The sequence below is a fragment of the Dendrobates tinctorius genome, unplaced genomic scaffold (genome assembly GCF_039654945.1).
Source record: "Dendrobates tinctorius isolate UK_male_01 unplaced genomic scaffold, ASM3965494v1 ptg000014l, whole genome shotgun sequence".
Classification (NCBI taxonomy): Eukaryota; Metazoa; Chordata; class Amphibia; order Anura; family Dendrobatidae; genus Dendrobates; species Dendrobates tinctorius.
Genome location: NW_027361682.1, coordinates 28,391,900 through 28,419,763, shown reverse-complemented (window position 1 = coordinate 28,419,763; position 27,864 = coordinate 28,391,900). Strand labels below are relative to the sequence as shown.

Sequence of the window (27,864 nt, the reverse complement as noted above, 5' to 3'; positions counted from 1 at the left end):
GGCTTTCCAAACGCGACATGGTGTCCGATCTCAATTCCAGCCAAAAAAGTCAAATGGCTGCTGCTTCCCTTCCGAGCTCTGCCATGCGCCCAAATAGTCGATTACACCCACATATGGGGTATCAGCGTACTCAGGACAAATTGCACAATAACTTTTAGTGTCCTGTTACCCTTGGGAAAATAAAAATTGGGGGTGAAAAGATCATTTTTGATTTTTTAACTGTACCGCTGTACGTTAAACTTCTGTGAAGCCCTTGTGGGTTCAAAGTTCTCACCATATATCTAGATAAGTTCCTTGGGGGGTCTTGTGGGGGGGGGGTTTCCACTGTTTAGGCACATCAGGGGCTCTCCAAACGTGACATGGTGTCCGATCTGAATTCCAGCCAATTTTGCATTGAAAAAGTCAAATGGCGCTTCTTCCCTTCTGAGCTCTGCCATGCGCCGAAACAGTGGTTCCCCCCCACATATCAGGTATCAGCGTACTCAGGAGAAATTGCACAATAACTTTTGCAGACCAATTTCTCCTGTTACCCTTGGTAAAATGAAAAAATTGGACCTGAAGTAATTTTTTTGTGAAAAAAAGTTAAATGTTCATTTTTTTAAACATTCAAAAAATTCCTGTGAAGCAACTGAAGGGTTAATAAACTTCTTGAATGTGGTTTTGAGCATCTTGAGGGGTGCAGTTTTTAGAATGGTGTCACTTTTGGGTATTTTCTATCATATAGACCCCTCAAAGTGACTTCAAAAAATAAAGTGGTGTTGTAAAAATTAGAAATCGCTGGTCAACTTTTAACCCTTATAACTTCCTAACAAAAAAAAATTTGGTTCCAAAATTGTGCTGATGTAAAGTAAATATATGTGAAATGTCACTTATTAAGTTTTTTGTGTGCCATATCTCTGTGATTTAAGGGCATAAAAATTCAAAGTTGGAAAATTGCGAAATTTTCAACATTTTCGCCAAATTTCCATTTTTTTCAAAAATAAACGCAAGTTAGTTGAATAAAATTTTACCACTAACATGAAGTATAATATGTCACAAGAAAACATTGTCAGAATCACCGGGATCCATGGAAGCGTTTCAGAGTTATTACCTCATAAAGGGACAGTGGTCAGAATTGTAAAAATTGGCCCGGTCATGAACGTCCAAACCACCCTTGGGGGTAAAGGAGTTAAATTAACCCCCCCATGTTTCCCTCAGGGCCCCTAATGAATTTTGTAAATACCTCATGTTGCCTATACTGCCTGTGAGCGACGCTATCGATGGCCGCTCACAGGCAGCACATGACCCCCCGGCTGTAGCCAACTCTTGCTTCCGCTGACGTCTTGACAAGTGCTGGCAGCAGCCGGGGGTCCATCTTCCTCCTTCCGTGCTGGCTTCCAGGCTGTGGGCGGGGTTATGGGTTATCCCCCTGCATCACACCCGGCATCCACCGCACGCCAATTCATTGAGAAAGCGCGCAGAGGATGCTGGGTGTGACGCAGGGGTAACCCCGCCCACAACCCAGCAGCCACCGCGGGGACCCAGCGCTGAGTCACGCCTCACTTGTCGTGACGTCAGTGCTGGGTCACGTGCTTCCTGTGAGCGGCCATGGATAGCGCCGCTCACAGGCAGTATAGGCAACATGAGGTATTTACAAAATTCATTAGGGGCCCCGGGGCGATACATTGGGGGGTTAATTTAAAGTAGTGTACAACCACTTTAAGTGGGCAAACTCACCTTGCTTTTCAAGAAGACTGCTTTTTTTTCTAAAGCTTATTTTTCACCATTTTTTAAGCACTTTTGTTGAAAAAAACTAACTTTATTAAACATGCACTGTATGTAGACAAAATACACATGTAATCTGCACACAAAAAAATACTGCAAAATTGAGTCAAAAACACAGCGAAAACACTGAAAAACAAGGTTTTTCCAGCAAAGAAATCAGGTTTTTTGTCTACATTAAAAAGCGCAGCAAAAATGCTTCTTGTGAACATAGCTTTATTGTGCTTTTTCAGGCGGGTCTCAGAGTGGACCCCTTAAAAGGTGGTGCCTGAATTAAAATAATATGATGAGAATTAATGGCATCATGGCCATTCGTTTCATCATAATGCAAAATATAATGCATTTTGTGGTAAAACCTAAAAATGGGTAAAAAAAGATGGAGCCAGGCAAATAATATTTTATTCTGATTTTTTTTTCCTGGTTTTTTCATGTGCTTGAGAGAGTTAACACACGGATGATTCTATTTTAAAGAACTGCAATAACATGAATTACCCTGCGAACAATTCAGCTCCCCGGCTCCTGTAAAATATCTTGCTTCTGATTAATAATTCCTGGTGGGGCCGGGGATGTATAAGCCGTGGGTGATTGGTTTCCCCGAGTGTGGAGTGCGCACATCAAACATTTAAAACGTTTAAGTTGACAATTTTGAGTTTGTTCGGCTGCGATCTGCTCCGGGGCCAGCCTGAGCTCATCAAATATACATACCATCCGAGTATGAATCACGTCCTGTGGCAGGTTAGGTGCAGAAAGGGTTTTCTCTTAGAGCCAATGTAGATTTTGTCAATGGCTTTTCTAATAGCTTTTTTCTTTTTTTTTTTTTAAGAGAATAGTGAGATCATGACTTTCGACAGATCAGAGAATAGACTGGTCCCAAGAGCTCACTATTAGATCAGGCAGAGGAATGAAGGCTTCATCTTAAGATGAAGACATCATTGCGTTACATACTCTTGGGTCTAAGTTTATCTTTAATTATTAGCTTTTCATAGTTGTGTGCAGGCAGCGATAGAAGATTCTGTATCCAGTTATGATTGATTTGCAGCAGTAGATGATGTTGATCTTGTAGTAGGAAGTGACCCATCTAGTCATACAAAGATGATCTTTAAGACAGGACAAGGGAATTCATCGTGATGTGAAGACTATATATTAAAGCTGGCCCACACGTACTATCGTACGAGGAAAAACTCCACCATAAGACTTTGCAGTGGCACAACTAGAGTCCGATGGGCCCCGGTGCAAGATTTGGACCTGAGCCCGATATAAGATTTGGACCTGAGCCCGACATAAGATTTGGACCTGGAACCCCCCTCCCCCACATTTTGGTCAGATGTATGGGCCCTTGAAGCGTTCCAAATCCCATACAAGTTGCTCCTCCGCCCCATTATGTAGTAATGTCTCTCATCTATGCCCCATCCTAATATTTATATACAGTGGGGCAAAAAAGTATTTAGTCAGTCAGCAATAGTGCAAGTTCCACCACTTAAAAAGATGAGAGGCGTCTGTAATTTACATCATATGTAGACCTCAACTATGGGAGACAAACTGAGAAAAAAAAATCCAGAAAATCACATTGTCTGTTTTTTTTTTCATTTTATTTGCATATTATGGTGGAAAATAAGTATTTGGTCAGAAACAAGCAATCAAGATTTCTGGCTCTCACAGACCTGTAACTTCTTCTTTAAGAGTCTCCTCTTTCCTCCACTCATTACCTGTAGTAATGGCACCTGTTTAAACTTGTTATCAGTATAAAAAGACACCTGCGCACACCCTCAAACAGTCTGACTCCAAACTCCACTATGGTGAAGACCAAAGAGCTGTCAAAGGACACCAGAAACAAAATTGTAGCCCTGCACCAGGCTGGGAAGACTGAATCTGCAATAGCCAACCAGCTTGGAGTGAAGAAATCAACTGTGGGAGCAATAATTAGAAAATGGAAGACATACAAGACCACTGATAATCTCCCTCGATCTGGTGCTCCACGCAAAATCCCACCCCGTGGGGTCAGAATGATCACAAGAACGGTGAGCAAAAATCCCAGAACCACGCGGGGGGACCTAGTGAATGAACTGCAGAGAGCTGGGACCAATGTAACAAGGCCTACCATAAGTAACACACTACGCCACCATGGACTCAGATCCTGCAGTGCCAGACGAGTCCCACTGCTTAAGCCTGTACATGTCCGGGCCCGTCTGAAGTTTGCTAGAGAGCATTTGGATGATCCAGAGGAGTTTTGGGAGAATGTCCTATGGTCTGATGAAACCAAACTGGAACTGTTTGGTAGAAACACAACTTGTCGTGTTTGGAGGAAAAAGAATACTGAGTTGCATCCATCAAACACCATACCTACTGTAAAGCATGGTGGTGGAAACATCATGCTTTGGGGCTGTTTCTCTGCAAAGGGGCCAGGACGACTGATCCAGGTACATGAAAGAATGAATGGGGCCATGTATCGTGAGATTTTGAGTGCAAACCTCCTTCCATCAGCAAGGGCATTGATGATGAAACGTGGCTGGGTCTTTCAACATGACAATGATCCAAAGCACACCGCCAGGGCAACGAAGGAGTGGCTTCGTAAGAAGCATTTCAAGGTCCTGGAGTGGCCTAGCCAGTCTCCAGATCTCAACCCTATAGAAAACCTTTGGAGGGAGTTGAAAGTCCGTGTTGCCAAGCGAAAAGCCAAAAACATCACTGCTCTAGAGGAGATCTGCATGGAGGAATGGGCCAACATACCAACAACAGTGTGTGGCAACCTTGTGAAGACTTACAGAAAACGTTTGACCTCTGTCATTGCCAACAAAGGATATATCACAAAGTATTGAGATGAAATTTTGTTTCTGACCAAACACTTATTTTCCACCATAATATGCAAATAAAATGAAAAAAAAACAGACAATGTGATTTTCTGGATTTTTTTTTCTCAGTTTGTCTCCCATAGTTGAGATCTACCTATGATGTAAATTACAGACGCCGCTCATCTTTTTAAGTGGTGGAACTTGCACTATTGCTGACTGACTAAATACTTTTTTGCCCCACTGTATATCCCATCCTGTTATGTGTCCCCCACTCTGCCTCTGTTCTTGAATGTATAGAAAAAAAATAAATGATTCTACTACCCTCACTCCACTCACCCCATTCTCTTCTGTAGCCGGCACCTGACTTCAACTTGCAAGTGACGGGAGCGCATTACGTCACTGCCATGCGCCCCAGTCATGTGCACTTTGACGTCAGCTGCTGGTCTCTGATTGGCCGGCAGCATGTATTGCAGTGCACAGACCAGGAGGGTCTCGGCGCCACAATACACTTCAGCTGAATGTGTGTCTGAGTGCGCACATCCAGTTGAAACTTGCACTGGTGTCAACAGGCCACTCACCTGCTTGGGCCCAGTTGCGACCTCTACGACCGCGATCGATATGTCCCTGAGACTATGTTACCACTGTGAGTATGTGGTGAGTTTTTGATGGTGAAGGTTTTCTGCACCTAATAGGTAAATTAGGTTTCTTGTGTTTTTTTCATTGTATTTGTTATTTATCGTGAAGTTTATGACACAATTTTTGTCTCTGTTTGGTGTGTCATATTTTAAATAAAGCTGCGTTATTTTTGATACTTCCTGGTATTTTGCTTTGGCAAAACTTTATTTATAGCCATTTGTGAATTACGTGCATTTTTTACTTTCGGATTTTCAAATACAAGTCTATGGGTAAAGTCCGCTCTTAAAACTCAGTGTACCCGCAAGAGAAATTAACTGATTGCGAATTTCCAGAGGAGATAGGAGATATTTCCAGAATTTAGGGAAAAAATAATAATTAGTTGGAAAGTTTATCTGACGTAAAAGGCCTTATTAATACGTTAGTTTTTCTCATACAAGTGCTATCTGTGTTTTTGTGCACCTATCATTTTCTACGGGGATATTCACATGTCCTATGCTTTACTTGGGCCTAGTGGTCCTTGCAAATCACACAGGCATGTCCGATATTGATCCAAGTGTTGGATCAAAACCATCAATGCAAATGTATGGGTTTGTGAAAAAATTTGATATCATTTGTATGCATTTTAATGGACTGATAGATAGGAGAAGGTGGAGAATTTTTTTTTCCTTATCAGTGAAAAACTAATGAAACTCTTACCAAACTCTGATTAAATTCTGATCCAAATCGCTGACTAAACTTAACCAATTTTCTCATGGGAGAAAACCCCTGATGTCTGAATGAGGCCTTGGTGGTAAAATGGACAGCACATAGATTGCACTTGGATGATCCTTAATTTTCACAGACCTATATACTTGTTTGGGTAATTTTTCTTTTGTTAAGGCTCATACAGACGTCAGTTTTCATGTATGGGTGCTATCCGTTTTTTTTGCATGGATACCACTCGTACCTGTGATATGCTATAGGGCTGTGCACATGTCCGATTTTTTTCTTTGGACTTACAGTGCGTACGGAAAGTATTGAGACCCCTTTAAATTTTCCACTCTTTGTTTCATTACAGCCATTTGGTAAATTCAAAAAAGTTCATTTTTTTCTCATTAATATACACTCTGCACCCCATCTTGACTGAAAACACCCCAGTAATGTAGAGATTTTTGCAAATGTATTAAAAAAGAAAAACATGGTCAATAAGTATTCAGACCCTTTGCTCAGACACTCATATTTAAGTCACATGCTGTCCATTTCCTTGTGAGCCTCCTTGTGATGGTTCTACTCCGTCACTGGAGTCCAGCTGTGTTTAATTAAACTGATATTTTTAATAAATTTGCAAAAATTTCTACATTTCTGTTTTTTTTCAGTCAAGATGAGGTGCAGAGTGTACATTAATGAGAAAAAAAAGAACTTTTTTGAATTTACCAAATGGCTGCAATAAAACAAAGAGAGAAAAATGTAAAGGGGTCTGAATACTTTCCGTACCCACTGTATAGGCCTGTGGAAAATATTGGTCAGATTTTGATCCGAGCGTCGGATCAAAATTGGCAATGCAGGTCTATAGGCCTGTGAATGGCCTGTCAGAGAAGAGAAAATGGAGAATTTTTTTTTCTCTATGTATGAGAAAAACTGATGACACTTGGACCACACACTGATCAAGCACTAATCAAACTCAATATAGTTGAATTTTTTTTCTTACATACAAAAAAGGGATATCTGAATGAAGCCTAGCATAGTCCAAAAAAGAATGTCAACCTGATTTTTTTTTGCTAACATATGGTCTGCAACTAAACCCGGATAGGTGATCAGCCCCATAGGCTATAGTGACTAAGTGTTCTATCCATGAAAAACAGATGTCTGAATGAGGCTCAAGTCGAGGTCACATATGATTTACGGTTTCTGATAAACAAGTCAAGTGCCACCGAAAATGTTTCAGGTTGAGAAGTTGTATCGTGGGCGCATTATCTCGTGGGTTACAGGCCGTTCAGACTGACAATCACTAGATGCAATTCCGTAATCTAATATTACCATCCACACGTTACAAAGTCATTGTTGCTGTGTAGCCATAGCCTAAATGTGCACCTGGTTTATTACTTGTGCAAAGGGAGACCCAAACCAAGGGGAGCACAACTCAGATATGACTTTTGTGAAAAATTAGATGCTTTAATTTTTTTTCTCAGTAAAAGATGATTTCCATTGACCCCACTTGCTAACAAGTCATTGCAAAAGTGGCGGACGGCCATGAAATTGGTTCATTTTCAATATCATCTCACAAAGATGTCGGGCACCTTCTTTACAACACAATGCAGGACAATACTTTAGTATCGAGGGATAAGATGTAAAGTGAATAGTAATTGTCTAAAGTGGTGCTCCTCCAGAGAGCCCGGTGTGTCTGATGATCTCCCCCGCAATATTTACAGAGGATTAGCTCCACGCTGGGCCAAGGATTATTTGAAAAGGTAATCACGCATCGGGCCAGAGCCCGGCAATGGTGGACAATGAAACAATTTATGATATCATACTGAGAATCTTTACCGATGAGTCGCAAATTATGGGATGTGGAATAAGAAATAAAAGCTTTCTGGGGTGTACACCGGCTCCTCCACTTGATGATGGAAGCATAAATTGGGTGCTGGATTAAGTGCTATTTAATGGATGAGAGCACAGGTAGGAGACATAAGGTTCCTCACTGTTATTTATTGATGATCCCTCATGTCTTATCTTCCATATAGAAAAATCTACTCCTTTATACAAACCAAAGTCATAAAGTTATATAATATGACTTATTATATTAGTTCTGTAAACTAATTTTATTGAAATTTGCAAAGATAAAAAAATTAGTTTACAGAAGTAATATAATAAATCATAAGCAATTAAATTACATGGGACTGCAGGTAGCTGTTCTATTGCACAAAAGAAGGTGTGCATTGACAAATTCGGCACTGAAGCATTCGCTGGTGTGATAAATTTACTTTTTTTATTCTTACAAGCAACATTCGAAAATGTCCAGCTTCCACAATCAACTTTATTCTGACTTCATATTGTTCAGTGGTTTGGAAGTTTGAGGGTCTAGAAACTGCAAATAAAAGGTAGAAGAGTGGAAAACTGTTGAAAAAAGAGTATACTAAGGAACAAATGAAACATAAGCCCTCCCAAAGAGCAACTAATATTGTCAAAATCTCTCCAAAATCACAGTACGGAAACTTGCCGCTAAAACACTGAGATTTTGCCTCAGTTTGAGAAAAAAAAGTGTAATGGTTTGCAGCGTATGTATTCGTGTGAAAAGTAGGGGTTCTAAGAAAATATAGTGACAAAATCCAGAACAAGAAGGACATTAAATTAGAAAAGAATTTCAGAAGCAGAGAAGACAGACTGTCAAATGAAAAGGAACATAAAACTGAGCGTTAAACTGGATGACAATAGATTTCAGAAAATGTAATTATCTGAAAAGCTCTATGCAACATAAAAGAATAATAAAGGCAGCAAGTACATCAAATGATGTGTGAAGAGTCCGGTGGACGGTCCCAGTCTCCTCAAGAGTCATGCAGTCCTGGCTTGATTGCTACATCATTAAATACCAGCAGTAATAGCACAGTGTGCAAATGAAGCCAAAGCCAGTACAATTCTTAACATTTTGCATGTAGTGGATGCCTCTGACATATTCTGAGTTCAATTAAGGGTCTGCATTACTTCTCCGTAGTCCGGGTACACCCACATGACTCTTCACTTACCCACCCACATGACTCTTCATCAACAAACTGGAGCAAGTTCAGAGAAGAGCGACCAGAATGGTGACCGGTCTGCAAACCATGTCCTATGAGGAAAGGTTGCAGGATTTGGGAATGTTTAGCTTGCAAAAGAGAAGACTGAGAGGAGACTTAATAGCTGTCTACAGATATCTCAAGGGCTGTCACATTGTAGAAGGATCATCTTTATTCTCATTTGCACAAGGAAAGACTAGAAGCAATGGTATGAAACTGAATGGAAGGAGACACAGATTAGATATTAGAATTTTTTTTTGTTACAATTAGGGTGATCAATGAGTGGAACAGGCTGCTATGAGAGGTGGTGAGTTCTCCTTCCATGGAAGTCTTCAAACAGAGGCTGGACAGATATCTGTCTGGGATGATTTAGCGAATCCTGCTTTGAGCAGGGGGTTGGACCAGATGGCCCAGGAGGTCCCTTCCAACTCTACCATTCTGTGATTCTATGATTCACTCTCAGTTCCATTATTTTTCCATTAATTTTCCAAATTTTAGAGAGTGACATCTTTAAAAAGTTTTTACTATCCTCTGTAACACTTTGGCAGTCGTATATGATGACAGTTTCTTTTTATGTAGTGTTAGTAAAAATGATGAAGCGGTGGCAACCCTTTAAATCATTATCCTTATGCCTTTCAGTTTTTTAAAGTATAGACCTCAAGCACTTGCATTTAAAAGTGGCCTCTTTTTTTCTTTTTTTTTGATTCAATTATATTTCTCCAAACAATCAATAAGTACGAATAATAGAGATAAACCTAAAATAAGCACCATCTCTGTGGGAAGGTATACTGTACAGTACATCATCTTAGGGCAACCCATGAGGCACATAGAGGTCTACCTATAGCTTTCTGGTTACGGAATACTGGAAATCATTTATTCTAGAGCAGTAGTCTCCAGCTGTTGAAAAAGTACAACTCCAATCATGTCTCTGACTATCAAGTCATGTTGTAGCTTGGAGACAACTGTGATAGTGAATATCCTTATATGTATCTTATGAGTTTCATCACTTTTTTCATGCACAGTGTGGGAAGACTAAGTGCAACACGAAGGCATGAGGGGAAGGAAGCCCAGACACTAGAAAAAGGGTGAGTGGAGACCCCTAGGCAGATCTAATAACAGCCTTCATTCCCCTACCATCCCTAAATTGGTTCCTCACCAATCGCAAAGCAGGAACCTAAGCCCTGTATCTTCCTAAAGCTAGGCCCTGGATAGGGAAGGGGAGGGGATGAGCACTGGTCAATCACCACTGTAAACTAAAGACAAAAAGGTAGACAGACCAGGGGTATGAACTTAGCTTGAGAAGACTCAGAGAGGTAACACCAAACATCCTCAAACAGCTCCAGAGAGGAAGTAAGCCGACTGCCATAGCTCCAAGCCTTCGCAAGGGAAAAATGTGAATATCACCGGCGACTCTCTGCAGCAGACTGGGGATTTATAAACACCCAGGTCCAGGTGTGTCAACTAGAGCTGGAGGGAGGTTGCCGCTGGGTCCATGAGTCAGAAGGCTTAAGGCGGCGTTTGTAATACCAAACGCAGAGACATTCTGCAGCCAGATGCAGAGCGACAGTCTGTTGCATCTGACACACCAGTGACAACTTTCTACGGGATTCATCAAAAGCGATTTGTCAATGGTACACTATATAAACCTTTGAGATTTTTTTTTACCTGGTGTAAACGCTGCTGTACTCCTGAATCCGGCGTTACTTTTCGTTTGTTACTACATCTCTCCTTTTCTGAGATATGACCCCCTCATCCTTTGTATATAATTCTAGTGGGTTTTTTATCCAGCTGGGCGTGGTCACCAAGAAGACTCCTATAAATAAGACCACACATTCTTAACTATTACGTAAAAAATTTACAGGGAAAGGAGAATCATATCTTAGGAATGGAGAGGCGCAGGAACAAAAGAAAACCAACACCGGATTCTGGAGAACAGCAGCATTTACTCCAGGTAAAAAAAAAATACATATTTATGGCAACTGACAAATACTCTGTAAATCAGTCTGAAATGTCTATACGGTTTAACAAGGATAAATAAAACCTGTCACTGGCCATACATTTGTATTTTTTTTCCTTGTGCAAATGCCGCTATTTTTCTGAATCCGGTGTGATTTTTCTCTTGTTCCCGCGCCTTTCCATTCCTATGAAACTGCCCCATCTTCATTGTTTATAAATGTAGTATCTTATAGCCAAGAGGGTGTGATTGTCAGTGGGTGGCTACAAATGCTAGATTTACACACAGGGACGAGAGGGCCATATCTCAGGAACAGAGAGGATCAGAAATAGAAGAAAACCAACTCCGGATTCAGGAGAACAGCGGCATTGTGTCCAAAATATATATTTATGCCGAGTGACAAGTCTTCTTTAAATGTATCGTACCGAGAGATGCTACTTCGCAAGCGCTGTCGCCGTAGCCATTTTGTTGTAGTGTACATTTTTCTGGCTGCAGCAACAAGGAGCCGGAGGCGGTGCTTGCACAGCACCATCTATCGGAACACGAGAGATGCTAATGTGCAGGTGCACCAGCAGATCCATATTGATGGTGATTTTTTTCTTTGAAACACAAGAAGATAATAGGCACTAACCGATAAGAGAAAGTGTGCAGGCGCCGCTATTTTGATTAAGTGACATGCTTTTCTTCAAATACACACATTAGTCCTGTATATTCATTATGCAAACTAGGGGGCAAGTCAGTGAGGGAGCAGTGACCTGTAAGCAGTCTGCATTAGGAATACCTAATCAGAGCACCATATACCTCAGCCCCACCTTAGGACCCAAGCATATAATTAGCTAAAAACTGAAAATAAGGAATAAAAAAAAGGAGCACAAGATGGATTTCATCAACAAAGGCATCATTTTATTCAGTATAACGGTGCCGACCTGACACTGTGTGTAAGTTACGATGCACAATCTTGCTGACAGGTTCCCTTTAAGCTTTATCTCCTAGTCTTGAACCATGGATTGAATAACTTTTACCTAACTGAATGCTGAAACACGATGGCACTGTTTGTAGTTGACCGTAGTATACATATATGTGTGATACGATCTCCCATGGTATCCTGCCGTCCCAGCCTTGGTATTTTGTGGTGTTTATCGCATTTTATGTTCTCAGTTTAGATCCCTAACGAGATCTGCGGTTCGGTGCCCGGCTGATCTCTGCGCGTGTGTGCCATTCTCTGATGTTATACAAGCTTTCATTTCTCTTTGCCCTTTTCCCGTGACCTTTTGTTCCTCTTTCTGTAGCCGGTGAAATCTCCTTTCTGTGTGTACATTGTCGTATTAATATATTTGAACATTTCTCACCTCTTCCCGTGTCTCGTCATTCTCAGCGCTGCATGTATTAATTATGAGGCCACTATATAGGCCATACACGGTTATCTGCCTCTCTATCCGCTCAGCGCATGAAGCCGGACGAAATGTTGATGATCTGTGAACTTTAGAATGTCTGACCGCTTGATTTCACATGATATTTCTTTTTCTTTATAGATGACGTACCACCGTATTTCAAGACCGAGCCGGTGCGCAGTCAAGTTCACCTGGAGGGGAATCGCCTTGTTCTTACCTGCATGGCGGAGGGGAGCTGGCCTCTCGAATTTAAATGGCTTCATGACCACAAAGAGCTTACAAAATTCTCACTGGAATACAGGTATGTTATTGAGATAAAGTTTCCCATGTACTTTAGTCCGGTACCTGGGCCCAGTAAGTCCGGGCAACTGTTGGAGCTGACGGTGCCTGCAGGGATCACTCTGCCCAGGTTCCTACTAATACAGCAAGGGATCAGGAACTGAGTCAACTCCATTCTTCAGAGGTCATAGCTGGGTTATACAGCTGCCACCTGATATAATTGACACTAGTTCCAAGTGCTATAGCTCTTTCTTTTATAATGACAGTGGTGTTTGAAAAGATGGAAATCAGAGAAGATATCCCTTCAGACACCAGTCAGCCTCCTGGTGACTCAATGGCTGTCACATTGTAGAAGGATCATCTTTATTGTCATTTGCACAAGGAAAGACTAGAAGCAATGGGATGAAACTGAATGGGAGGAGACACAGATTAGATATTAGAATTTTTTTTTTTAACAGTTATGGTGATCAATGAGTGGAACAGGCTGCCACGAGAGGTGGTGAGTTCCCCTTCAATGGAAGTCTTCAAACAGAGGCTGGACAGACATCTGTCTGTAATGATTTAGTGAATCCTGCTTTGAGTAGGAGGTTGGACCAGATGGCCCAGGAGGTTCCTTCCAACTCTACTATTCTATGATTCTATGATTCCTAAACATGATCGCTGGATACCAAAGCTATTGTGATGGCAGTCGGAAGCCTAACCAAATGCCCCTGTGTCTGCCATGTCAGTATATCTATGAAGCACAACTTGCAGCTGGGCATCAAAGAGGATGGGTCATTTATTTTACAATGCAATGCAATAATACAGTATTGCAGTGTATTGTCCAAATGATCATGTGATTGCAGGTTGAAGTCCCATGATGGGAACAATAAAAAAAAAAGTAAAATTAGAAAATTATAAAAAAAATTATAAAAATAATATATGTATCACAACTTCTGGAAAACTGAAAAAGTATGTTGGCATGTTGACCCATGGAAAGAATCACAATGGGTGTCAACATTTCTATGTTTTTGCCCCTTGTTGATGTGTTTGGTGTAGACTACAATATTGAGAATACCCTATAGTTATTGCTTGAATTTTAGACATCTTAGGCTAGTTTCACACTTGCTTTTTTTTGCAGCGCGTTTTTCCCGCAAAAAAACGCATTGAAAAAACGCATACAAAAGCATACAACTGCTGCGTTTTTTTCAAGCATTTTTATGAGCATGCATGAAAAAAACACAGCGTTTTTATGCGTTTGTATGCGTTTTTAGTGCGTTTTTACCGCGTTTGCGTTTTTTTCCAACATTAGGTGGCCCCTCACACTAACCCAAACCATGACTTTACTAACCCTAACCCTGACCCTAACCCTGACCCTAACCCTAACCCTGACCCTAACCCTAACCCTAACCCTAACCCTGACCCTAACCCTAACCCTTAACCAAACCATACTTAACCCTAACCCAAACCCTAAACACTAACTAACCCTAACCCTGACCCTAACCCTAACCCTAACCCTGACCCTAACCCTGACCCTAACCCTGACCCTAACCCTAACCCTAACCCTGACCCTAACCAAACCATACTTAACCCTAACCCTGACCCTAACCCTGACCCTGACCCTAACCCTAACCCTAACCCTGACCCTAACCCTAACCCTGACCCTAACCCTTAACCAAACCATACTTAACCCTAACCCTGACCCTAACCCTGACCCTAACCCTAACCCTAACCCTAACCCTGACCCTAAACCCCCTTAACTAACCCTAACTCTAATCCAAACCCCTAAATTCCATGGTTAACAAAAAAAACGCATGTGCAAAAAAACGCATACATAAGCATGCCAATGCGCACATATGCGCACCCATAGACTTATATTGGGTGTCTTGCTGTAAAAAAACGCATTGCGCGCGCATGCGTTTTTTTGAGGCAAGTCGGACGCACAAAAAATGCAACAGGTTGCATTTTGTGCGCCCGAGCGCATACCGCAAAAAAACGCATGCTCGGTAAAACGCGTACAAACGCATGTGTATGCGCACATAAGCGCATCCCATGCAAAGTATAGGAAAAAAAAACGCATGCGCTATTTAGCGCTAAATTACCGCGAAAAAAAACGCAAATGTGAAACCAGCCTTATAAAGAGCCTTACATCAATTTTCACTACCATATAAGCAATGGCGTGGATCTACTACCACTGTAGTGTTCAATTAAATGTTCTAACCACTGAGTCAAGTTGCCTCAATCTTACAAAATCTACATTCTCGTTCATGGCTACCTTTTTATGTTTAACCTAGATCTGAACTTGATGTGCCCACAAGACCTCTTAGAAATGCCAACTTTTAGGTGTATCTGTATACATTTCGAGGCTTTGTTCACTGACAAAAATGGGAAGGTTGGGAAGTTTATATTGTTAAAAACCTGCTTAACTATTACAGGAATTGCTCACTTCAAGTTTCTGTTTTTGGGAGTGTCTATATCAATATACTTATCAATATCTTGGATAGTAAAATAGGGAACCTTAAAGAAAACCTTTCATTACCGTATATTTTTACATGTTGAACTAGACAAACTATGTAATAGTGGCTGCAGAATGGAATAAAACTTATTTGGTTTTTTTCTTAATTTTGCCTCTCTGTTGGGGTGATATTAGCAATCAAAGTATTGGTGCTTAATAAGTTAAGTTTAGTTAACTCATTAGGTGCTAATATTGATTGCTAATATCTCCACAACAGAGAAATGAAGATAAAACCAAGCAAAAACAATTTAATCCTTTCTGCATCCACTATTACATTGTGTGTCCAGGTCAACATTTGGTGTGAAAGGTTCTCTTCAAGTCCCACCCCTATTGTGTGAGAACACCGACTTTAAATAAACCCCATCCTTCTTTTTTCAAATTTAGCATGATTGTTTCCCAAAAAATTGGGCTAAATCCTGCACAAATTCTGTACAGTTGACATCTCTGTATAATGGATTAGCACATGTAATGCAAGGTGTTCCAAAGGTCATCAAGAAGGTGCCCTTAGGGATATCTATATGGTACCAGTAAAAAAAAAAAAAAAAAAGGGGGTTCTTTGTTTTCAGAAAATCCATGTCTCCCAGATATAGCTTTTTTTTTTTAAACTCTGCCTTTCTCACCCTTCCCGGGTCAGGCACTGAGTCTCCGCCTCTGCTCACTATGTTTGTTATTGTCTGCAACTCTGATGTCATGATGACGATGCTGCAGTCAATCAGTGAGCTTAGCTCATCAGCCCAAGTAGATGGCAGAAGCTGCTCAGAGCCGCTGACTTCAGTTATTGGTTAAGGCTCTCTCGATGTGACGTCAGTGTTGCAGACAATAACAGACATTGGGAGCAGAGGCGGAGACTCAACACTGGACCTGTGGAGGGCGAGAAAAGCACATCTTGTTTGTTTTGTTTTGTTTCAAACTGCAGATGAGGACAGGGAATTCTGAAATCAGCAAACCTCTTCAAAGTAACATGTGCTTTGAGTTTTCAAATTGTAATTCTGGAACATCTGCTTCTGACTTCCATGTGTTAGATGGTGGCGCGCCTTGCAACTCTTATGCCTCGTGGACTATTGCAAAATTACTTTTTGGGCTCAGAATAACACATTTCAGGTCAACATGCTAATCCACCACCCAGGGGGACAGCTGTTAGGTGTGTTGTGGAGGTCTAGAGGTCACCAGTGCACTAAATAAGGGGTTTTATTACAAATTTTGTATTGGTTGCAGAATCGGCACACTTTCTGTCCCTCCTCTCTCCAAGTCCTGGCGCATCGCTACCTGCTATAACCCTGGCTGATCTTTTGGAACAATTTATCATTCTGAAGTCCCTTTGTTAGTATGGTAAACAGATTGTAACATTAGTTGTGCATTACGGATTAATAGACGGTGTTGTTTTCACAAGCATTTGTTTTGCAGAGACCTTTGATCCCCGACTTTCGTTTCGAGAATATTGTGAGCTATTATGTGCGGCCTCGTGTCTCTGTATAACACACATTGTTACACAAGACATCCATATACTTGGAATTGACCTCATATTTGTAATGGCTTTGAAATGGCATTCTCTGGAGAAAAAAAAAACGCACATATGCCTCGGCAAATTACAAGTATTAATGCTAACGTCTGTCACCTCCGTCTTACCGCACATCGCTCCGCGTGACAAGTTGAATTATATCGACTTTCCAGAGGAAAAAATAAATAAAAAATGCCCGCAATGCTTGGAATATAAATTGTATTGTAGCGTCTAACGTGTTGACAGCATTTGGTCAAGGCTAATTCTGAATATAATTGCAAAAGTCTAAGGAATGCGGGTGCAATGGATGGCGATAATCAGAAAGCCATATGCTCAGCAACATCAGTGCCATGGAATTTTATTTTACAGCACAATCGGAGCCTGAAATGCCCCGGTGATAGAATGGAATCACAGGTTTTTCATTCTTTTTTTCCAATGGAGGAAAGAAGAAAAGGTTACACACTGACGTTTCCTCCATTTATATTAGTTGGTTGTGAATGAGCAGGTTTCATTCTCTTCGTGTCATTTATAAGGTTCAACCAAAAATATTTTGGTCGCCTCCACCTATTTTGCTAAATCATCTAGGGTACTGAAATGAGAAAACCACATTGAGCTCTGCAGCAGGAAAAGCAGAGACTCGAGTACAGGCACTCAGGTTATTCTCATGCTATATTGGAAAAGCCAAAGAGAGTTAGTACCTCTTAACAAAGTAAATGGTGCAAGGGCAAAGGAAGCAACAACATACTGCAGCGCTAGACTAGCATACAAAATGTGGCTATGTTCACCAACAGCGGTTTTTTCTGCATCCAAAACCTGCTCTTTTGCAGTGAAAAATCTGCGTTCAGAATGTAGGTTTTTCTGTGTTTTTCGGGTGAGGATTACACATGTGATTTGTCTACAGTAGATATTTAATAAAATTTGTTTTACTCAGCGAAAATTCAGAAAAACTTGTTTGTTGCATTTTTGCAGCGTTTTTGCACTTTCTCATTACCTCCTATGGGTTAAAAAAATGCTGTAAAAACATTGAAAGAATTGATATGTTGCAGATTTTAGAAAACGATTCAGTTCTCAAATTCAGTCAGTTAAAAAAAACACAAGCTTGAGAGTTCTGAAATGTCAGTGCTTTTTCTGGCACTATAAAACGCAGCACAAAAACGCTGTGTGAACATAGCCTGACTAAACTTTAATATTTTTTCCTAGACTTCTATTCAGTATTGAAAGTTATTTAACTTTGCAAATCACTTTTTAAGCGCTATGTCTTCAGTCCTGTAAAAATCTTGCTTTTAAGTCACCTCCAAACCACTACTTACTTCTTAGGCTCATTCAGACATAAGTTTTGTACTAATGTATCCTGCATAAGCCCTAGTACACCTCATGTCTCCTGCACCGTGTCATCAGCAGTAACTCCTCCAGCACGATTGTACCTAGCGCTAGTGAGATTTGGTAGCATTACTGTGTCGGCTCTTGAAACCTATAGAGTGCTTCCTAATCCACGCCCCACTCCGCATTTGCAGCCCTAATGTGTATCCATCTGTACTGGTACTGTACTTCAATTGGAGAAAACCATCCCAGAACCCTGGATTTCTATGCTCGAGTTAACGAGCTCCCACTGGTTATCCTGTCTGATGAAGGGTATAAAACCTAAATCATTGCGATCTTCCATTTTTTTAAGCAATTGCTCAAATGCAAATGTACAGAAGTAAATGTTTTGCTTACTGGTATGCATTCCTCCAAAAGTTAAGTTAAAGAGTTTTTCCACTAGCAAAGTACATTTTAATTAATAGATCTTGGAATAAAAATAAGTTCCACAATTAAATGTGTTAAATAAAATGTTTCTGTGCTGAGATAATCTTATAAATGTGCCCCTACTGTGTGCTGTGTAATGGTTGTGTCTCACCATACCACATCCCATGGGCAGAGGAGGAAGGAAAAGAGAGTACACAGACAGGAGAGCAGGGGATTGCAGCTGATTCTTTTTGAAAGGTAAAATATTTCACTGCCTGTTTTTAAGGAAAGAAGGAAAGAGATAAAGAGAGAAAAAGAAAGAGAGAGAAAGAAAGAAAGATAGAAAAAATCAGCTGCGATCCCCAGCTGTTCTTTCTGTATACTTTCTTTTGCTTCTTCCCCTGGCAGGAGATGTGGTATGATCAGACCATGAACTGGAGCATCTCTTCATGGTAAGACACAGATATTACACAGTACACAGCAGGGGCACATTTATAAGATTATTTCAGCACAGGAACAATTTTTTTAAACACAACCAATTGTGGAAATGATTATTATTCCAAGATCTATTGATTAAAATGTTGATTAAAATTAACTTTGTTAGTAGGAAAACCCCTTTAATATCTTCATCTGAAGTGGCACTGAGAGCTGCGCAAAAGAAGATAGATTCCTAGTCCCAGAACAAACATGCTAATGTCATATACTGTATGACAGAGTGCGAGAAGTCAGGCGACGTGTGTATCATGTTGGCAAAGTCATCCAAGGTAATCAAAGGAAGCTCAGTCCAGGCACGCCGAGCAGACTGTTGGCTACTGATTAGCATATGAAGTTATAAAAACTCAGTTATAGCAGCTGGACAGAACACTAATACATATACAGTAAGTTTGGAAAGGAATTTTCAAAGCTTATAGCTTCTTTAAAGTGGGTTAGAATTGTCAAACCTGGTGAAAAGTTCCTTTCACATGGCACACTGTTCCATGGCCTCCAGGCGTCCTGTTTGCCAGGGGTGGTAAACTCCTGACTGATTGACAGTCCATACCGTGGCATTGGCCGAAATTCTATACTCTCTCCGATGCTCGCTTTGCTTCTGCAGCATTGGGCAAGAACAGGTTCATTGAAGTTGGCCAGATCTGAATAACTTCAGAGCAGCGCTCACAAGCTCTATAAAAAAGAGCTAGCAAGCACTGCTCTCCCTGCCTAGGAGACTACAGTGGTGGAAAGTAACATTGGTAAAAAATTTTAAAAAATTCCTTTGTTCCTGAGAATAGTAGGATTTTTAAAAACAAGAGTCAACTCTCCATCTTGGGTTGCCAATTTTGCCAAAATAACTACAATAATCTGAACGTTATCCAGGTTATTCTCATGCAGTGGTGTGAGAATGTACAGGAATAATGCCATTGCCAGCCGAACTAATGGAGCTCTGCTAGTGTAAGCTTTTTGGATCTGCAAATGCCAAAACAGAAATAATTAAAAAGAGGTCTTTTCCAGGAAGAGCGCCACCATTGTAGACAGACTTTTACGGTATTGCAGCTCACTTGAATGGAACTAAGCTGCAATACCAAATTCAACCCATGACAAGAGAGGCGGCGGAGCTAGTTCTGGATAAAAATAAGCAGATTATTCTAGACATGAATATTTTCTTGTACTTAAAATGGCAACTGTTACATACATGATGTTAGCCATGCCCAAAAATTCTAAACAGGCAGCACATGGCTGCTGAGTTAGGCCCTTTATAGTGAATTTTCACAGACAGCCGTTCATAATATAATGAGATGTCATGGATCTCAGTGAGATTTCACAGACAGGCGCTCTATCACAGGGAAGTTTTTTTTTTACCGGCATCAGCTATTACATTTCACAAGTAACAGCTGCAAATGAAATCCTTAGTTGACCTCAATGTATGTTTAAATAGTTGGATGCACTGGAAAAAATTAATTGAGAAATTTATTGTCGAGCCAGTTGAGGACTGTCACCAGATCACAGAGATTTCAAAGACTCAGCGTGCCGGCATGTTCCCTATTCTTCCATTATTATTGTTTTTTCCGTTTTAACTTAAAGAGTCTGATGAAAAAAAAGCACAAAACAAAATATGGCTGCTTTCTTCCTAAAACAACAATGCAACTGCAATACCAGGTATGACCTATGGGCAAATGTGGCACTGTTTCTACAGGTAAGCAACATTTTTTCTAGTCCTGTAAGGCTATGTGCACACGTTGCGTTTTTTTAGCGTTTTCGCTGCGTTTTTCCACTGCGAAAACGCTATGAAAACGCTTCCCATGAAATCCTATGGGATTCCGCATTGCTGTGCTAATGCTGCGGATTTTACCGCTGCTGAATCGCATAGCGGTAAAATCCGCAGCATGTTCATTCTTTGTGCGGAATCGCGGCGATTCCGCACCCATAGGATAGCATTGAATCGCTCACTTTATGCATGTGGCTATGCCCACCATGCGTGAAGTGAGCGCTTCATGTGCGGATGGTACCCAGGGTCTGGAGGAGAGGAGACTCTCCTCCATGCCCTGGGTACCATAATCCTGTAGAAAATAGAATTAAAAAAAATAGTAATATACTCACCCTCTGATGACCCCCGGAGCCTTCCCGCCTCTCACCACGCTCCCGGCATCTTCCGGTCCCAGTGATGCTTTGCGCGAATGGCCTGAGATGACGTCGCGCTCTCGCGAGCATGACATCACAAAGGTCCTTCGCGCAAAGCATCACTGGGACCAGAACGTACCGGGAGCGTCGATGAGATTGGGGGCCGTCGGAAGGTGAGAATAACCATTTCTTTTATTTTTTTTTTAATTATTTTTAACATTCTATCTTTTACTAATGATGCTGCATAGGCAGCATCAATATTAAAAAGTTGGTCACACTTGTCAAGCACTATGCTTGACAAGTGTGACCAACCTGTCAATCACCTTTCCAAGCGATGCTTGAAATCACTTGAAAAACGGAAGCATTCTGCAAGCTAAATACGCTAGCAAAACGCTTGTGTTTTGCGGGAAAACGCATGCGAATTCCGCATGCGTTTTACCCACGGCTGGAGTTGCGGAAATGCTGCAGACATTTCCGCAGCATTTCCCAACCTGTGCACATAGCCTGAGAAGATGCTCAAGGAAGCGTTGTTTTTCTTTTTCGTTTGTCTATGGTTGGAAACACGTCATTAATCCAAACTAGGTTTTTGTATATAAGGGTTAGTATTTGAAGGGTTAAACAATTTACAAAGTCTCAGGCTCATCAAGTTCTACAATATTCCAGAGATTCAAACCCCTATAAGGCTGATGTTAATTTCTCGATACAGGAGTAAAAAAATTCCTTGCCAACTCTCATTATGCCAGTTAGTTAGTTAGTCGGATAAAAATCGATTCACACCAACTATACTGCCTTGTAACATTAAGCTTTTATGGTAAGTTTATGGGCTTAGATAATGTTCCCTACTTTTTTCTCTCTGGGTTTGGATCTCCTCACCTGTGATGGGCTTTGGTGTATATATCTGCTATTGTCGCTGTTTCTTGGACGCAAATTACTTTTGAATCATTTGAGAATGGAGGTACAGTGAAGAAGAAGAAGAATCTTGGAGTTAGGTCATGAGAAAGAGTTAGGTTACTTTGCATAAGCATTAAGAGCTCAAAAACTCTGGTGCCACCTATTGGAAGTAGCATTGTATGGTCGATAAGTCTCCTTATAATAACTTGTCTGTATCCAACAGGAGAAACTTTAGCCCTTATCCCCCTGTCAGAGACCTCTCACCCAGTTAAACTGATTCTCCTGCTTTGCACTGATGAGAGGATAACACCCTGAAACTTGTCTCTGCAAATGGAATTTCTGGTTTGGCTTCTTCTTTTAGGTTTTTACATCTAGTAGGTGGCACTAGGGTTCCTTACCTCTCGATATTTGAAGAGGCTACTTGCATTTATAAATTCCCAGGGCAGCATTGCATGGTCTGTACGTCTCCCTACACCAACTTGCTTAGATCAAAGGGAGAGAAGTAAACCCTTAGACTTAATTTCATATGAATTCCCAAGATGAAAAGACTGGTAAAGTTACGAAATGTGTTGACGTCCATTGTTAATAAATAATCCTCTATCTTCAGAAACGACCTTCTAACAGCTCTTCACCAACCAGTTTCTATTGCGCCTTACAGCAGTGCTTCACCAACCAACTTTTTCTTTCTTTGTTTCTCTATCTCTATTCACATTAGTTTAGATAAATGTCTCCATGATCTTTGGGAATGGTGACCTGTTGATGTACACCAAGTTTATTGTGGACAAAGATTGAGATCAAAGATTTATAACTTAATAGACACCAACAGGACTAGATTGCTTGACATGAAATCCAGCTTCTATAAAGGGATATCTTAACAATTTGGAATCCTGTAAAAAAAAAAAATATCAATAGCGCAATGGTGTTTTGCAGCATGTCGGATTATGGCAGACAGTGTTCTGTTATCGCATTGAATTGTTCTACATCTGAGCATGGAGACCAAAGAGGAACTTTTCTGTACTGAGTCTGACAAATACAACCCAGGATAAATGTCCTATTGATTTCAAAGTGAGTCTTGTCTTTGATGAAAGTGAAATTAATTTTCCTCTGGATTCCTCTCGATGGGAAGACCTTATGAAGCAATGTCACAGCGAGTGGGTGCAGGCACAAGCAGTCTTTTCTTATAAAGGTTCCCACATGACGAGAGACAAGCTAGTGCACAAGCCAATATGTTTCCTGAACCAACTTAAAACACCCCGCTGTAATAATTTCATTTTCTTCTGCCATGTCGCTCATCTGTCTGACTAGAGCAGCACAAATCCCGTCACTTCTCTCAAGCAGAAAAGTGCAGATCTGGGAGAAATCGAAAACAAGCAAAATAGATTGACTGCTCACCCTGAGCTTTCCTAGTCATGTGTTATGTACACTATGGCAAAAATGCGCTGTATTACATTATTATGCCTAAGTGACTGCAGACCTAGGAGGATTTACCAAGCGTTTATGACCTGCCCTGCCATGTCATCTAGGGTAGACACATCTTGGAGTCACCTCTTTTCAGATCATATTTTCATGTTCTTCCAAATAAAGGAGTCTACATTTTCCAGTTATGTACTACATAGGAGTCCATCACTTCATGTGTAGGGTTGGTGATAAATACATGATTGTTGGAAGTCTAAACATGAGAACGGAAGTCCCAAGCTACAGTAGTTGTCTGGAACGTGTAACCGGTGGGAGCCCCACCAATTACAAGAATGGAAGGCAAATAACCCTCAATCTGGCACATGTAGACTTTGAGGGTCTCAGCTGTGGAAGAGACCTGAGTAGTCTGGAAAGCTTGCAATGTGTTACTATCTTTTCAGTTAGCCATTAAAAGGTATCAACCACTGAGGACTCTCAATTCTAAATATTCTTATATGTTTATTGGACATTTGTCTGGAAAACTGTACATCCAGGATTTCCTTAATGAAAGTCAGTACCTCACCTTCCCTCCTGGTGAAAGGACCTCTTTTTTTACAAAGCGCTGAAAGGGTTTTTCCATTTTACAACTATTTTCCAGTTAAACTACATGGATCTCTAAACATCTAAAATTTGGTTTACTATAAAATAATAACTTTTACACATGCCTTTTTGCTTGGCTTATGATGCGTTATTTATTGTGGCAAAGAGATAAACTTAACCATCTCATAACCTGCTTGGATTGAGACAGTGCCTGGGCCACGTAATCTGTATTCCCTTTAATAGGGACATCCAGAACTTTAACATTGCTGGCATAACCTTAGGATAAGTCAGCAATGCCTGACTGGTAGGGACTCAACACCAGACATCGCTGCCAATCAGCTGTTCCCGGTGTTGGGGGTGGCTAGAACTGGTCAGTTACAAAGCTGCAGAGAACAGTTCCATCAACTATAAAGTGTCCAATGCATTATGGCCTCTGACATTATATATGCATATTTTATATGATTTTTAAATAATATACTAAATAAAAATTTATTTTTATACTCTGTTTCCTATTGTGAGTTTTCAAAATACTGTTCTATAGAGTTGTGCATATTCCCTCAAATTTTTGGGTATTCGTTGTTGGTCTTAGTTACAAAGCTGTAGAGAACAGCTCCATCATCTATAAAGTCTCTACGGCCACACCTGTTCAAATCAGTAGGAGGCAGATGTACAGTACCTGGCCACTATTCCATCGATGGAGCTGTGCTGCTCCGTAACAGACTAGTTCCGTTCACCCCTGATACTTGGAACAGTTGATCTTCGGGGGTGCCTTGTGTCACAACCCCACAGATCAGACCTATAACTACTGTATATGTAAAAAAAACCAACTCACCAAGGCTTTTGGTATGTAGAAGAAAGGATTAAATGGGGCCAAATGTCAGGAAGCACAAGAAAAAGTGTATCAAGTTTTATAAAAATTTCAAGTTTATTGAAATTTTTTTTTACAAATTTCCATATCGTTCTGTAGCAAGCAATGCAATTTGAATGCAAATTTGCATTCTTTGTCAAAGCTCCTAATGATAGGTCATCGATGTTAAAGTCTCGTATTAGCCCTTTAATGGCAAGGATTCAAGAGCTAAATTCCCTTAGGGACAGAGCTATTATTTTCCTTTTAATACTTTGGAATATTAAGCCAAGAGTTCACCCCCACCCCTCCATCTACCTCCTGCTGCCATATGTAAAAGAGGTTGCCCAGGTTTGGGGTTCTATGTGACTGCATAGATCACTCTGTGTGACTGCAGATGCTCACAGCGTGCACAGTTAACGCTGTCAGGATTCTCCAGTGCCGGCGCTGGGAGCAGAGGGTCATGTGACTGCAAGTATGTGGGTTGCATACATCCAGTTACATCCCAACTAGACGCGTCCTGCTTCAGTTAAGTCACTTGTATTGAGTGAGGGACTGCACGTCTAGTCGGCACATGACCGCATGTATGCAAATCGAATACTTGCGGTCACGCACCCACCTCTCCTGGCTCAGACACCGGACTGAACACCAATAATTTGAAGATGACAGAATATTTCTGGGCTTTGCTATAATGTTGCTAAAAAAAACCCGACTTCCAGTGCATAAATCATACAAAAATAATTAATTTCTGATCTTCCAAAGGAGAAATGCTGCTCGCAAGTCTGAGGACATAATTGACAGACTATACATTAGGACAAAGAGAATGCGCTACGATCTTAAGCTCATAGTTTTCTGCCTTGAAAAGTCACCAGCTCTGCATGATGCAAGAAATATGTTTTGTTGTCAGCATTTCTATTCAAACCCTTGTTTTCGCAGGTCTCTCGTCACCGGGGTGGGAATTGAAAGAAATAGTGTAAAACATGCTGAGCGCTAATTACATTGGAAATCATGGAATGTGTGAACCTCCATTAATTTGATTTTCCATGTTGTGATCTTTAAAGGGACCTTTATCTGTATGTACCAAGAATTGTCTGAATATCCTAGGCAAACGTGAGAAGACATAGAAAGAAGCCATTTTTACACAACAGAGATGGTTACATCGCTGAAATATTATCCGTTATTAGATGAATGACGTATAAAGGGCTGTTATCTCTTATGTTGTTCCCAGTGAGACTTACAATGTAGTTATTCTTCCTGTGCCCATACTTATTAGATTAATATTAATTGATTTAGGCAGGACTGCCAACTATCTAATGTGCATGACAGCCTCCTGAACTCCCATGACAACAGCTTAGAAGAAAAGAAGGATTGAACAGTTGAATTTCAACATGCCTAATCCTCAGCAAAGGTGTAGCTGGGGGTGAAACTTCTGATTCGACCCCTACAAAAGTAACTATGTTTACAACTACAGTGACGTACCCAACTCCTTGGTACCGGGGAATATAAGCAGATGACCACGCTGTTACCGAAAATAAGTCTGCCAATACCAATATTACCGACATAGGGGAACATATATTGGTAAATACCAGACCTGCCGACATATTAAGTGATTTCAGTGCAGTTATAGATAGTAACCCTAAGGCCGGGATCACACATGCGAGGAATGCGGTCGAGTCTCGCATGCTAATACCCAGCACTGCCCGGCACTCGGATCGGAGCATGCGGCTGCATAGCAATACATGGAGCCGCATACTCCGCTCCCGAGTGCCGGCGGCAGTGCCGGGTATTAGCATGCGAGACTCGACCGCATTCCTCGCATGTGTGATCCCGGCCTAACCCTAGAAAAGCCCCAGTGATCAGTTGTGAAAATTGCAAGATTTTTATTTTATATTTTTAACACAAATTGTGGTTTAGAAAAACAACATTGCCAAGAACAAAATAATAACACTAGAACCTGATTTAAACAATGGATTATTTTCTGATGTCACATCCCCTTTAAATAACTAACTTATTGGCGCAGTGGGTGCCATTTTCTGGTAGAATATATCCTCTTTGCTGAATGTGATCAGGTAATCCCTCAGTATTATCCCTGGTGTACGTTTTCACCTGCTTGGTCAGTAGTAATGTTAAAAATTAGAAAACGCTATGCAAATAATTGTATCATAAAATTGGATTTCATAGTAAAAAGTCCACATTAGACAAAATCTTCAAAGTGGCTGTAAAATATGGAAGCCACCAGCTGTGGTTTTGCTTGTTCACATGCTGGAACATTAGTTGATGAACACACATGGTAGTAAAGCCGTGTGGCTGTTCTGTTCCTGAGATTATACCCTGGCCTTTTGCAGCGTTTTAGGTGAATGGCTACTGTCTTGCTTCTTTGCCTCTAGAAAGCACAGGCTCCCACTTTTGCATGATAAATGGCTTATGGAATATTTCCTTCTCTCCACTGTTCATGCTCTATGGATCAGTTATATATGCACCAGAGGGAAAATGCCAGAATGTTAACAAAAATATCAGCTTGTCCTCTTTGGGGATTTTATATTTTTTTAAATACAAAGTTCTTAAGTGTTGAACAAAATTGGGTTTGATGGAGAAGGGTCAGGACATAGATGGATTAACGTCAGACTGGTGCCAAAAATCTATGTGAATTATGTTATCAAACACTGGAAGCCGACAGAATCACGCGCTGAGGCAAGGATACAGCCCATTTCTTTGCCCCCTTGTTATATTGTTTTTACAACTTGGGCATTTCTTTCTTCTTTTTGGATTGGGGATTGCGGTCTATTTGGGCTTCAATTTGCTGTCAAGTTCAATATTCTGATGTGCCTATTTTAAACCAAGGCTCACAGTTGAAACATTACAAATTTACAGAAATTTTTAATTCTAAGAAAAAATTTTGAGAAAATATAATTGCGTATGAGTTGAAATTATAGGTGGTGCTTTTTTATTTGGACAAGTCTTAGGGCTCATACTCACATGCGAGAAACTCGGACGAGTCTTGCACGTCAATATCCGGCACTGCCGCCGGCACTCAGGAGCGGAGCGTGGGGCTGCATAGAAATCCATGCAGACGCACGCTCATCCCATCCTTGGGACTTTTAGTAAGACATGTCAACCTTGTTTGGCATCTGTGAGCTGTAGACCTTCCAAATGACTTGTCTTAGGTAACTGATGGGCTTGGTGATAGACCGTAACCTTCTTCAGTGATTTCATTACTTCTGTATCTCCAATGTAGCATTGGGTCTAAAAAAATCATTATGTTT

At 40.8% G+C, this 27,864-nt stretch overlaps 1 protein-coding gene across 1 annotated transcript in view; it reads left to right on the top strand.

Moving 5' to 3' along the window:
• Positions 1-27,864, top strand: part of SDK2 (sidekick cell adhesion molecule 2) — a 920,082-nt gene that overhangs the window by 441,168 nt on the left and 451,050 nt on the right. The window contains exon 4 of the mRNA XM_073560296.1: positions 12,422-12,581. Coding sequence (XP_073416397.1) covers positions 12,422-12,581 — 160 coding nt within the window. The remainder of the gene's footprint in view (positions 1-12,421; positions 12,582-27,864) is intronic.